Genomic DNA, 15,129 nt, shown 5'->3' with positions numbered 1-15,129 from the left:
GTCAGACAGGGTTGAAGTGACTAACACTTTGGCTTTCAAATCCTGTCTAAAGCAGGATTCTAAACACACTCACTCCAGTCTGACAACAAGATTTCAAGGAGTAGCTCACTCACCAGATCAGACCAGTCACCTTTTCTACCAAATGCAACAGGCTTAGTGACCTTTGAAAACACTCCCAATAGAGGAAGACTCTTGTAGGATCATTTCTGAAGAATCCTCTTACGGGGGGACATCTGTAAAAACTACAAGTTGTAAATTATGCTTAGGCTTAGACCAAAGCTCTGGACCCACTGAGAGCTCAGTAAGTATGTATGAATGAGAAGACGGGGTGATGGTGGTTTATGCAGACAGAGCAGGCCACACCCACTGTCTGCAAAGCAAAAGCACTAGGTTCCTGGTGGTTCATAAGGGATCAGTGAATTCTTCAGACTACAACTCATCAGTCTAGGTCTGAGGAAAGCAACTCTAGGAGGGTGTGTGCACACCTGGCCCACAGGGCTTCAGGTCAGACACACACATTCAACTTTTGTGCACAATCTGTACACCAAGAACAGCTAACCAGGGATACAAAATCATACTCAAGGGTTTCTTTTTTTGAATCATCTTTTACTACTGCTGTAAAGGTCTACTGACTTTATGAGACCTGAAACCTTGAGGGGAGGATTGTTCTTTGCAATTTGAGGTGGCTAGCCAAGGCACTACCCACTTGATAGCAACTAAGATGTCATGTTCTGGACCAGCCTGAGATGAATAATCTCTCATATTTGAATCTGCTAACCAAATTATGAAGGCTTGCTGTAGGGTTCCTTAAAGAAGGAACTTTCCAAGCTCATGTTATTTATTTATAGAACAATTACTTGAGAGAGATGGGTTGGAAATCAGAGTACTAATCAGAAACAAAGCCAAAGCACTGCTTAGGCATGGTTGAGGTCAATGGGCACAAGGAATTAGAGTTTTATACTATTCTGAGAAACAAAGTCATCTAAACTTGGCTTTGGGATACTGTTATGAATTTAAGGCCATGTTTAAAAGCCAAAGAATCTTATAACATTGTTACAAATGACCGGAAAGTCTGCAAACTGCTGCTCCATCTTATGTTCCAACTTAAACCTCTCTCCACCTCAGCCTGGACCTGGGGCTTCAGTTAACCATGTCTCAGGGAGAGAGCTATTTGGGGTTTTTAAGTGCCCAGTGGAACTTCAAAAAAGAGCAGGGAGTGAGTTCCCTGGCAGTTCAGTGGTTAGGTCTCATCACTTTCACTGCCGGGGCCCAGGTTCAATCCCTGGTTGGAGAACTAAGATCCTGCAAGCCGCGTGGCAAAGGTTCCCTGATCCCCTGGCCCCGCCCCCCCAAATAAATAAGAGCATGGGAAAGCCTGACCCTTGTGCCAGAATTAACACCAACTTTAGCATATAATTCTGGGAAAGTTTCATACCTGGCATTTTACTTACTGCACACGAAATCAATTTTGCATGTACCTCCAAAACTGTGTCTGCAAATAAGGGAGACATGGCAGCTCTCTCATGCTACAAAACAGATACACTTGTTAAAACAGCTTCTAGCACTCACTCCTGTTACACTCAGATAGTTTTTCACCCATTACTGTGCTAACCATATGAGACTCCAGTTACAGTACACTTACCTGTTTTCCCACTTCCAGTGGCTGGGACTTCATTCAGAAGACCCCCTTTCGCCAACCACCTCCTCCCACTATCTTTCCTCTTGACCACCTTTCCTTATATAGCCTTAAAAAGAGCTATGAGATTCTGAAGTCTGTGAGGCTTCCAAGAGCCATGGAGTAAAATACACAAGTGGATCACTTGTTATGAGGCGCCATCGAGAGAACTCTGGGAACTCCTTACTTTTAACTATGGCCCACAGACCAGAAAGAGGCTTATTATAAAATCTCTTTGTATGTCATTGAAAACTCAAGTATCAAGAGGGAAAAAACTGGGGGGAGGATAATGGAACGGATGGATTTTTGTCTTGTTTCTGTTAGTCTAGTAATGGACTGTAATGGAATCTGCTTTCCTAAACTACATTTCTTTGTGGGTCGTTCATTGGGAAAGAGGCCTTCTCTTATATTGCCTGAGTCTAATTATAAATGAAATAAGAATCTACTATATAACCTAGGCTTCAACTCTGTGATTTAAAAAGAAAATAAACAAAAGACTGATACAATCTAAATACAAATCCAAATATTTCACTGTAACCAATCATAGAACTTGTATCTTATGACCATGGTCATAAAAGCACAGGCATTTCTATTTGTTCAAGAGAGCTTTAGTATTTTAGAAAACTAAATGAATGAAAACTACCTGAGTACGTCATGAGGTAGATTCTACTATTTCAGTCAAATTCCAAAATTCCATTGTTCTCAGTGATTAAATATCCAGGAGTGGGAAGCCCAAGAATCCCTACCCACAGTTACACTTTAACAGGAATTACTTCTGGATTCTTAAAACACAGTATATTCTAGTCCATATATTACACAGAAATAGAAACAAATATAGTTTCAACTTCCCCTGCAGGTCTTCCTCTTCACTAGTTTTTTTTGGGGGTGGGGGAGAAAAGTGTTCTATAAGAATCATGACGTTAAATTTCTTCCCAGAGTATCTTGAGCAGAAAGATTTAGATGATGTCCATACAGGAAGTAAAGACAAGCACTGCAGAACACTTACAAACTTACACGCTAGACAACTCACTCAAAACTCAACCAAACCAAAACCTCTCAGAACTCAGGATCTTAGAAACCTGAAGCCATAGCCAAGATAAACAATGGTATATTGATCTTCTCTCCTCTACATCACAGTCTTCGCAATTATTTTTATTCAGTAATTCCAATAATACGATGTTAGTTAAGAAACTAAAGAAAAGGACACAAGAATTTGAAGGGCTTAAATATATTTTTTATATTGATAATCTGTGTCTTTCTACCCTAATACATTATTATTGATTACATACAGGATGAGGTGAGGTATTTGTAAAATATCTGGTAAAAAATAATATACAGTATTCTGTATGAGATGGAATTTTATGAACCTTTAGGTCTTCTGAAGTGTCAAATTGATCATCTAAGTTAAATTAAACTGCCCTGACTGGACTTAACAGCTGTTCCCTCAAACCATGTTTAAAAAAAAGGAAGGATCTTACATTTTCCCAGAATTTGTGCAGAAAGGGGAAAGCACATAATTGACAATTTCTATTTCTCACATCCAAAGTAATGCATTCATACAAAATCAGGACCTCCAAAGTCAAGCATGAAAATAACAAAAAAAAACAAAAACAAAAAACTAGGTTAGAGATACATAATCTCTGAATAATGGTTAGGCTAATTCACCAACACCAAAGAAATCCAAATGGCCAACAGTCTTGAAAATGCTTTATTGAAATGTGTGACGTATGTGCAGAAGATGTGTGTGAAAAGACCACAGCTTGAAAACTGGTTTTGGAAACGTCTTAACAACCGATTGAAAAAAAAAAAAAAAAATCCTACTGGACTGGACTTCTAGTGTAACCAGAAGCCTGTGTAAATTTTCCTTTAAAACATTTTCCATCACAGAGACTTAAGAAAACAAAGCTAGGGTATCTGGAAATTGTTGGAGGCTGAAGTTTCAGAGGAGGAGAAGCCACAGTTGTTTTTTTTTTTTTTTAAGAAATGTGGGGTGACATCTTTTTTGGTTACATCTGAATGAGCATGGACTTCACAGTTCTCAGGAGAACACCGGAGGGTGCTCGAGTCTGTATGCTTGTTGAAGAAACAGAGAAACACAGATGGGAGGAGAGAGGGGAGATGGAGGGAAGGGCTCAGAGGAGACAGAGCTCTGGAACAAGACATGATTAGGTTAAGTCTAGTTATAAATTTATCAGAAGCTGTGCGCACCTTTTTTAAAAGTCCTAAATTTACATTCCAAAAACTGCCCCTCCCGACCCCCAAACCCACTGTCCCTGCCTTGGAGCTATTGTGAAAGTCTATGCACAAAAACTGGAACAGAAAATAAAAAATATCCCGGCCCCTTCAAACCCCAAAACAAACCCAAAAAAGCTGTACATTTTTTTTTTTTTACACATAGGATTAATAATATAGGCATATAGGTGGCATGATTCAATTAAAAGGCTTTACTTTTTATGCTTGAAAAAAAAAACCCAATAAATAAAAAGGTGCTAAAGTTAGCATTAAGAATTTGGTTGTAATATACTGACAAAGTCTGGGAAGGCAAATCCTCAAAGCTCCCCTGATACTGATCTGTCTCAGCAAAACTATGAAGCAAATACATAAATAACGCAACATATGATTGAGAAGGTGAGATTTTCAAAAACAAAGACAACATAATCCAGGTTAACTTTGTTGAACAGTGAATAAATGAAATTCATCTACACCTGAATAGAACATATTTAACAATTGAAAAAAATTTTCAACAACCACAAAAAGAACTTTTCAAACAAAGAGAACAGGACTTGTTTTCAGGACACACAGATGCCTGCAGCAGATTCCCACAGCAGCTGTACTGGTGTATCTTCTACGGATGAGTTAAGACAGGCTGAGCTCCACACGGAAGATGACTGACAGGGCGACGGGACAGTCACACAGGGCGGAGCGACACCGGCTGCGACCCCAGGCTCCACTGCAGGGCTGGCTTGTGCGGAGGAGGCACACAGAGAAAGGTGATTCAGGCAGACATTATTCAAAAGCTACTTCCTCAAGGGATTCTTTTGCCTCGTAACCATTGAATAATGTTTGGGAAAGCTTTGGGCTTTTATGTTTGCTTTAAGTTTTACTCCTTGTATTTAAATTTCTTAAATAACAAGGTCACTAAAACTCATGCACGCTGCAAAAAACCTCATGCAGTAGTTAAGGTAAACCATCCAAGCAGTTTTTATTCATTAATATTCATAAATACACACAGCAGCTTCATTAGAGATTTCCATTTTCCTCTTCAGTTTGAATGTGGAGTATTACGAGAGCCTTCTGCATGTCAGGGTGCAGGAAGCAGAGATCACCCCTGCACTGCTACCTACATTTACCTGCTAGAAGTAAAAATTAGTTAAGTGGAAATGATTATCATATATATTTTTCTCTCTTCCTTTTTGAATGTACACAATGTAACAAGAGTGACAGACCTGAAATTACAATCACCAAACAAACCCAAGATAGTTGTTGTCCACTTTCATTGGCAAATACAGCACAGAGGACATTGTCTGCGAATTGGGATGTCATCAAAGAGGAGGTGGTGGAGGCTCATTTCCTTTATTACTCTCTTTTAAATTTAGGTTTTCTAAAGCAACATCTAAAGGCATAATATCTACACAGCCCATAGCACCAAAATCTGCCATTTCCCCCCGTTCATCCTCGTCTGAGGACGAGCTCTCTTCGCGCACTAAAGTGGACAGAAGGAGCTCTTGGACAAAGAGGCTGCGGTCTGCGCGCTCACTTTCCATGGACTGGCGCTCTGTTTCAGACATTTTAGGATCATTCAACCTGTGTAAATTAAAAAGAAAAGATCTCATTGGTAAAAAGTCAAGGAACAATGGCATGGTCAGTTTCTACAATGTCCTACATCATGCGAGCTCCACAGAGTCTAAGACATATTATTGGAATACCCTGCTCTAATTTACCTCCTTAATTATGTGGCTGTGAATTCCCCACACTTGTAACAATACTGTTACCCTGAGGTGCAAATCTATGCTTTAATTAGATTCAATGAGAAGAAACACATTTGGACTTCTCATACTCCCTACAGAGAAAACGGGGTGAAAAATCTTCTAGGAAAACAAAATTTCTAACAGATTAGATGCTTGGGGAAGTAGTAATTTCCTTAACCAGAATTTCACCAGTTGGTAGTAAAAAGAGGAAAAGTAGCAACACTGGTCCCAAAAACAAAATCTATAGCGACTAAAATAGTCAACTGAAAATAAATCCTAGTTCTCTTGGCCTTTCTCTATTATTTCTACCTAATTCTTCTGAAATAAAGACACGTCCAGGAGCATGAGAGGGCAAACACACATGTACAAACACACACGTGCACAAGCATGTACGTGTGCACCTACGTTTCTCCTACCAAGGACCTTGTAACAAGGCTGACCCTGAGACTTATAATGGCTCAACTGACACATACACTTCTGAGACCTGTGTCATGCTGGGAAACCTGGTTCATCAACACGGAGACGGGACAGATATTAGCATGTTCTTATTACTAACCTGTTAAATGACTTAGGCAATATCCTGGTTAGTTTCATTGCTAAATTTATTTATCTACATTTTTTAGTGTCCAAGAAAGAAAGGGAAACTGATTGAAGCACTGGGGTAGGAAAAGTGCCAAACCGGAAGATGGTAACAGTGAAGGGAGGTCCAGCAGGCACGTGCGACCCCCAGGGGCAGCCAGGTGCACTTGGAGCCCATGCTCACCTGCACCTGGCACCTGTTCTCTGCAGTCCACCTAGGCTGGAAGGCATGGGGGCATCTCAAAGTAGCAACGGAGGAGATGTGCTGGACACTCACTATGGGCTTTAAGTGTTTTTTGTATGGATAATCTCTTCTAATCCTACAAGTTAGTTTTCATTACTATCAATTTATGGGAAGAAGAAACTGAAGAGGTTAAATGATGCTCAAAAATCTCACAGCTATCAAGTTCAAACCACTCAACCATTAGATTAATGGCTCAGAAAACAAAAGATCTAAATTTCAGAACTGCAAGAACACAAAAGGTTCTGGAAAGTAAGGACATTAGATCCACACTGAAAGGAAATGACTGATGACATTTATAATTAAAACCAAATTAAGGATACAAGAGAGTATATACTGAAAGAGGAGACTGAGCAATAGGCTACATATTCTCAATCAAAGCTTTGAAACTGCTAAGAAATGAAGTACATTCCACGTTCTCAGTTTTGGAAAAAGCGTTAAAAAGAAAAATAAACTGAAGTCAAACCTGTTATAAAGAGAAAAGATGCAGAGGCAACTATTTACATAGCAAACAGGCAAACTAGAAACATGCAGGCTGAGGCCCCCCAACCTTTGGAAATCATGTAATTCTAACATTACAGTTTTGATTTTTAAGAAATAACTGAGAATATATTTCACTCCTGAAGGGGTGGGGGAGATAAAAACAGCACTAGGGCTAGATTTCCTGGTGGGCCAATCTTCATCTGGGATCTGGAAGTAACTGCAAAGCTTGTAAGAAGCTTCAGATTGGGGGTGAGCAAAACTAGCTGACTCCACTGCCAAGAGACTGGAATCTGACATAGGCACTTACACGGTTGGTTTCTGAAAGATCCACCACTGTTGGATCCCAAAGAAACTGTTGCACCATCAATTCCAAGACAATGGGAACAGGAATTGCCCCCAGTCAAACAGACCAAAGACAAGGCTTGAGCCCCACATGTATCACATTACAGTTGTGGGCCAGTGACAAGGATTTCCACTTGGAAATGTCACAGCCATTCTCCTGGCCTTGAAGATTCTCAGTGTGCACATTTATTTATTTGCAGTTGGAAGACGCTCAACAGTAGATAAACTATTTTTGTCACTTAGTTTTGCCCAAGCTTATTCGCCAGGAAAAAATCTTGAACATAAATAACTATTTAAAATTATTTCTTAGACTATACAAAGTTCCAGGGAAATATTTTGGAGGAAATGCTGCCTTAAGATAAACCTTGAGTCAGAATTTAATGACACAATGAAAGATGTGGAAAGTGGTCTATCAATTCCTAGGTACTATGCAATGCACAGGATCAGATGACAGAAGGGGGCCTTCCAGAAGCTACCGCCAGGATCTAAGGAGAGCACTCAGAGGCCCCTGTACTATTCCCTGGTTGTGGGGCTGGGGGTGGTGCAGAATAATTGCACAGAGAAAAGCCCCAGATCAAGCTCACTGAGGCTGGAGCTCCAAAAACAAAATAAAACCAGAGTGGAACAGAGGTGGAAGATGTCTCTTCCGAAGGGCAGTGGGACAGGACATTCATTCCACCCACAGGTCAGTGAACCCGCACCAGACAACACACTGGTAGGGTTCCTTTCTGAGGTTGGTACCCAACCTGACAAGCTGGAAGCCTGTAGTCTGTCAGTCCGTACTGCTAAGTTATGTGGCAGAAGGATGGATCCACCTGTGGCTCTGTGATTGCTCTATGCTGAAGCAACATTTTCTGGTAATAATCAGGCATAGCTACTCACTTTACATAAATAATCCAAAGGTAAACTTCTCATTTGAAATTTCCTTCTTAGATCCGTAACAAATGATAGTAAATACTGTTAATTGGGCCTTTATTATATTCCAGACATTGAACTAGGGCATACACATACCAATGCTCCCATTTCATCCTCAAAACAATTCTCCCTCAAATGAGGCAAAACTCAAGGGATATTAAGATAGAACTTAATGATAGTCTGGAGAAGTAAAGTGACTTGCCTAAGGTCCAAACTGGTAAAAGCTGGGGCTCTTGACAGGGGTCCTATTTGCAGGAATTGGCAAGTATTTTTTATTCTGCATCCACAATATATTATTTACAACTATACACATGTGCCACTGTACTAACAAAAGAAGTTTAAAAGCATGAGATAAAAGAAATATACATGGAAATAATGTTTTCTTCTAACATCTGTCACATTACTTTTTGGAGGTAACTGCTATATTCCACTAATTTTCTTCCTTTTGCAGTTTTTACTTTATATTCCTATTTATTCCACTAAAAGTCCAAATCAGAACCAGGTTCATTATCTGCTGACCCTGTGTCTACTCATCACTGCTCTTTCTAAAATTCTTTTATTTTTAAAAGTCACATAAAATGCCCATGAGGTCTCAGCAGAGGAACATATTCAGTTGCTAATGGTAGCTTTCAGAACAAATATGAACTCTATTCCATTCAGCAGAGCCATTTACTGTGTGTTCTAAGTATTTTTTACACTGTGCTAAACCATTTTTTAAGACAGTTACTTTTGTGTATGCTAACCACAAACATTTAAATTCCACTTCTTTAGAAATTCTCAGAAGAAAACCACCACTATAAAATCTTCTCTTGTACTTTGGGGTATTTCAGAGCAGACTCAAACTGGCTATAAAAGGAAGGCAGTGTTCATTATGACAGTAACTATACCTAACACGTCCCATATATGTGATGATACTGTGTTTACGTTTTATGGGCAATGCAGGAAAGGAAATTCCTATCAGATGATGAGATACTGATAGAACACGGTTATCAGCATTCATAGTTGATCTAAGTGAAAGTTGCCTAGTTGTGTCTTGACTCTTTGCGACCACATGGACTGTAAAGCCTGCCGGGCTCCTCCGTCCATGGAATTCTCCAGGCACAATATTGGAGTGGGTTGCCATTTCCTTCTCCAGGGGATTTTCCCAACCCAGGAATTAAAACCAGGCTCTCCTGCATTGCAGACGGATTCCTTAGCTGGGCTATCACCATTAGTGCTACCTGGGAAGCCCAGTTTACCTAAAGTAAACAATTATTTTTCTTATTTTTGAGGCAATACTGAATTCAGATTTTGATTAGATTTCTGTGAGTTTTAAAGGTCTGAGCAAAGGTCGAGGCTTTAAGAACACACATAAGGACAAAACAGCAAAGGTCATCTCAGACTGCAGTGCTAACAAAATACTTCTCGAAGTCACATTAATGAATGAACTACCTTGTTAAAAGAAACTGGGAGTTCTGGGTCGCTGGCTGACTGCTTTCCGTGTTCGCCGTGCTGGTCGTGGCTGTGGACTGCGTGACTGTAGTGGTGACGCTGCTTGTGTTGGTGCGCCGGGTGGCACTGCGGGCGGTCTCCAGCTGCTGCCGGGCCGCCTGCGCGTGCTGCCGCTCCAGCTGCAGCTGCATTTGCAACTGCTGGAGCTGAGAGGCGGACGGGCCAGAGGAGTTCAGCTGTCCTCCTGCAGAACGCCTCACCCCCGACAACTGGGATAAAAGCTCTGCCAGAGGAAACGAAGACACTAATGTCCCGTGCAGTAGGAGAAAAACAAAACGCTACCATCATCCTTTACCAGACGAACAGTCAAAGCGATCATCAATGGGAAGGTCACCTGGGGCAACATACAGTCTCAGCTTGGAGTTTACTACCTTTTAGGATGCCTTCTGGAGGTGGGACTTGCATGAGGGAAATGTAAACATATATATGACTATTAGCTCACATATAATTCTTTCTAATTGAAACACAGCAAATTGGTTTTTCAGTTGTTTGCATAATGGGTTGATTTAGTTATACTTTCTCTTGGTATTTAGTATTTAAGGTGTTTCATCCACTGGTCTAAGCATAATAGAAACCTTCTCAATGTGACCTCCAAGAAAGCAGGGATCAAGTCTACTGCTCATGGCTTTCCTGGTTCTTAGAACAGTGCCTGACACATAGCAGGCACTCCAACATTGATGTAATGATTGAATGACTCTCAGAACTAAATCCGAGAGAGAGACTGGCATCATTTCTCACTGTGGTCGCTCTGCCTTCTTTCTCTCGAACCTTCTGGGACTGCTCTCTCAGAGTCACAGGGCACTGCTGCAGTGACGACCGCTGAGGCTGACTGGCTCTCAGTCGCATAGCCTGTTTTATTTAGACTACTGTTTGCACAAGGCTGTGCTCACTGGGAGCCTCTCAGCTAAGGGAGGTGCAGCACCTGCCTTCTCCCAACGGCTTATGTGGAGTTGATGGCTGCCTTTTGGACATTCCCAGGCTGGCAAAGCTTTTCATCATTAAAACTCATTTCCGGGGCAGGTTTCTGCCTTACTGCTCACTGTTGTTTAATCCCTGAGGTTCTTAAGACCGTTTTTTCATTTAGTCCATCATTAACATAATTTTCACTGACAGAAAAAAACTGAACAGAGAAAATGTCTCAATTTTGAATTTTGCCTCCAGAAATCAGTTAAGGTTTAGAGCCTGCTACCAAAAACAGCAGGTAAATATATTCCTTTTGGATGAAGCAGTGTTTTTTAAAATCCCTAACTCAAGTTTTTCTGGGGCTTCTGTACATCCAAACGCCCAAGGCACATTTGGAATTAGATTTTACACTGAATATCTCATAATTTAGAGAAGATTCTACGAGTAACACTGTGCGTACTTTTGGTGACAGATTTATACTAGCCACATTTCAGGTACAAATCCCACTGTGTGCACACATTTTGGTCTTGCACAGGCTCCTGGACTCTTAATGCCTACCTGTGCTGACGTGTCTTTCAGGGTCTCTGGCTACTACTTCTGACATTTTGACTGTCAAACCTTGTGCTCTGCTGCCAGTTGTCCAGGTTGGCCATGTATTAGATCCAGGTACAAATTACATGTTCAAATCATTTTTTTAAGTAAGACTTTCCCAAGCTATTAGAACATGAATGTTTCATAACAATATAATTCTCAAATTAAGAGAAGTACAAAACATTTCTACTTGACTTCATTCCTTGAGAAGAGCTTATTTCTTTAGTCTTGTCAATTAGTTTTCTTATCTGTCTGCTTATGAAGGAGGTTGAACCACAGAATTCTGGAGGTCTTTCAACTCTGAAATCTTCTATGATTTTCTTGGGTTTCATTGAAGGTCACAAATAGAACACAGACGTTCCTTATCATTTTAAACCTCTAAGTACTTAAAGAAATGCCAGAGTAGTATGAATTACTTTACGTGGTCTACTCGACTTTAAAAATAATTTTATTTTTTTGCTATGTGGCTTGCAGGATCCGGGATGGAACCTGGGCCCTCAGAAGTGAGAATACCGAGTCCTAACCACTGGACCACCAGGGAATTCCCCACATGGTCTACTTTAAACATATTTTACACTTTTTAGAATTTCAGGGAATTTTGTCAAGGAACACAGAAGTGTGATGAGAGACTGAGACATAAATCCTACTCCCCAAATTTAAAGGAAGCCCCCCATCTCCAGCCATTTCCTTTAAGGATGTGAAACTAACTTACCAGCTATAGGATCCATGGCTTCCCTATTGCTTGGAGAATATGAACTCTGAGAAGAAGAAAGTCCACCAGTAGAACTGCTAGTAAAGTGCATGTTTGATCTGCGCGCACGAGGACCTCCTAACCCCCGGCCAGGGTGAAACATTCTACGTACATGTCGGACACCGCTCGACTCATCATAACTCCAAGGTTAAGAAAAGGACTCAGGTATTTCATAGTAAGAATAAAATACATATATAAAAGAAGTCACTTGAGCCCTTGCAAGATAAGCACGCAGACTTCCCAAATTGTAAGCATTTTAAAACAGTACATTTAGAATACGAATGGCACAACTATGTCTATGAAGGCTATTAACTCTAAAAATGGACATGGGAATATAAAGCAACATATGTGTATACTGTATGTATATATTGTATATGTGTGTGTGTTTTCAAAGAGAAAAAAAAGCTTCTCCAGATGGGAAGAAGTTTCTTCCTAGGTTCCAGGTACAAGGGCTAGAGTTAACATCATCTGACAAAGTGAAAGGTACCACCTGGTCAGATACCCAGAGGGAGATATTCCCGAACCCATATACATTCATATCACAGTAACCACAAACAATAACCACCAGTTTTTATATCTGGTGAGAGTAGTGCTAATATACAGGCTAATCAAATCTCAGTGACCATCTGTAATGATAAAGGAATAGTACAGATAATTTAAATTTCAGGAGTCAAAGATTCCTTTCAGCTATCAGTTTTAATCTGTCAATGTGTTGGGTTTTTTTTTTTGCCAATACTGCTGTTAAGCAGAAAACTAGATTTGAATTTCTTGTGTTAAGTGGACACACAGAGAGTTAACAGCACATTTATCAAGAAGTCAAACCAGCTTATACACATGTGTGTGAGTTAAACTGAAGAAAGTCCTGAGAAGCAAACAGCAGCCAAAACTTGTGAAGACAACATTGTGTCTCTACACAGGCAAGTGTGAGTATACAGGGAGGAGGGAGGGGAGGGGGGACCAGGGGAGCCACATGTTATAGCAGAAGAGATTTTCTTTTGAAGCTGCCAATACATAGAAAAAGAATTCTAAAAAGGAAGGGATATATGTATAACTGATTTCCTTAGTTATTCAGCAGAAACTAACACAACATTGTAAATCAACTATACACCAATTAAAAAAAAAATTCCCCAAACACAAACAAACAAAGCAGCCAACAGAACAGCTACTTTTAATGCAGGCTAACTTTTGTGCTGGATTCCCAGTTCAGGAGTCATGTGGGCACAGGGTGGGCAGCCATAATGCACACTCTTTCGTGGTATTCATGACATAGGCTTGGGCTCTACAGAAAGGGATGTTATGATAATCACACTTTATTTGTAAAAGTATAAAAAGTACACTTCAGGGATTTCCCTGGTGGTCCAGTGGTTAAGCATCTGCCTTGGACTGCAGGGGACACAGGTTCAATACCTGGTTGGGGAACTAAGATCCCAAATGCCTCAGAGAAACTAAGCCCACATTGCAACTACTGAGACCGACACAACCGGGGTCTCCTGCATTGCAGACGGATTCTTTTCCAGCTGAGCTATCAGGGAAGCTCTGCCAAACAAATAAAAAATTTAAAAAAATAAAATAATAAAAAGTACACTTTAGGAAGAGTTCTATAAAAGTAGCAAAAAAAAAAAAAAAAAGCCTGGTTACAAAGAGGCTTAGAAAAAGTCACTCTCTTGTGTCAAACAAAATTATCACATAGTGGCACTTGAAAAACTTGACAAATTAGTTATATTTCCAGGAAAACTGCTATGCCAACACTTTACTTTCTAGAATTTAAAGATAATAGTTGCTAGTAATCTAAAATGCAGCACATGACTTCTCTTATTCTCATATTTTACATAATTTATTTTTTCTTGGTAATGAAAGACTCATACACATCTACAAAAAATGGATGTGGATGACATGGGACATTCTACTGAATGGATGCTGATTGCACTAGAGGTCCTTGAACCTGCTGGAGAAGTGCAGGATAATGGCACGGTGTTTTAAAATTTTTTGCCTAGCTTCTCCATGAAGATGGAGTGAAGAATGGATCAAGTATAACTCTTCTGGGTATTGTTACAGAATTTTTTTATACAAAATGGGAAGTAACTAACAGGCTAAAAGTATTCCTGACCCATTTGGGTTTTCACGTTCTCTTGGGAGAAACAAAAAGTAAGTAAGCACTGCTTTCTTCATTTTGCTTTTAGTGTCCCCTGCACTCAGGAGGGAGGAAGAGTGGGCTCCTATGTTCATTTAGTACTTGCCCCAGGGTGGCTCAGACCAGGCTGATCTTATTTCTCAGGAAGGTTCCATAGCTTTATCTTTCCAGTAGTTTCCACTTGAAAGTGAAAGTGTTAGTTGCTCAGTCATGTCCAGCTCTCTGCTACCTCACGGACTGCAGCCTGCCAGGCTCCTCTGTGAGATTCTCTAGGCAAGAATACTGGAATGGGCTGCCATTTCCCTTCTCCAAGGGATCTTCCTGACCTAGGGATTGAACCCTGGTCTCCTGCATTGCAGGCGGATTCTTTACCATCTGAGCCACCAGGGAAACTTTCCATTAGTTTCCACTTATCTTCCCCCAAACTCTAAAGGGTCAAATTTCTAATAAGAAAATTACATTCTGTGATCAAGGGTTGAGAGCTGAAGGACAGAACACCAAGTCTAAGGTTGTCTTGTGACTGCCAGGAGGCAAGTAAAGGTATCAGAATGAAGTCTGTCAGGGAGAAAGGTTATGATTAGCTCTTGATTGCTTCAGACTGCAATGAACACTAAAACCTTCCCATGAGCACACAGTCCTAAGTTAACAGGTGATAGCTTTAGAAAAACAATTCATAACTTGAAACCAGAAGCACCGAGTCTACAAACAAATGTACTCTGGTGGGCCAGTAATCTCTTGGAGAGTACAGAGAATACTGTCAGGAACCATCATGAGACTGGCTTGGGAGGAGAAGCAGAAATCAAAGTGGGAAAGAAATTTAGAACTGGATCTGACCTTATGCTGTCCTACTCAGATGGGCAGAAAGCCCCACGGGGCACACCTGCCCACCCTCCAGCCTATAAGAGACTATGGCAACAGATAACACGGATGGCGAGCAAGTACATCATCCATACAGTTAATGAACTAACTAGACTTTAATTTGGATTAGCATTTTCCGCTTTTGTATGAAAATACCCTTGTAACCTAGTCAAATTGTCTTAAAAAAATAATAAACCTGAT

The 15,129-nt window shown here is 40.4% G+C and overlaps 1 protein-coding gene across 1 annotated transcript in view; it reads right to left on the bottom strand.

Moving 5' to 3' along the window:
- Positions 1–3,365: 3,365 nt before the first annotated feature.
- Positions 3,366–15,129, bottom strand: part of KCMF1 (potassium channel modulatory factor 1) — an 80,191-nt gene continuing 68,427 nt past the window's right edge. Inside the window, exons 5-7 of the mRNA XM_043917764.1 lie at positions 11,901–12,075; positions 9,635–9,917; positions 3,366–5,479 (exon numbers count right to left, since the gene is read on the bottom strand). Of these exons, the coding sequence (XP_043773699.1) occupies positions 5,218–5,479; positions 9,635–9,917; positions 11,901–12,075 (720 nt within the window). The 3' untranslated portion in view covers positions 3,366–5,217. The remainder of the gene's footprint in view (positions 5,480–9,634; positions 9,918–11,900; positions 12,076–15,129) is intronic.

This window comes from Cervus elaphus, chromosome 11, assembly GCF_910594005.1.
Source record: "Cervus elaphus chromosome 11, mCerEla1.1, whole genome shotgun sequence".
NCBI lineage: Eukaryota > Metazoa > Chordata > Mammalia > Artiodactyla > Cervidae > Cervus > Cervus elaphus.
Note: the sequence above shows the minus strand (reverse complement) of the source record. Positions and strands in the feature narration are given on the sequence as shown.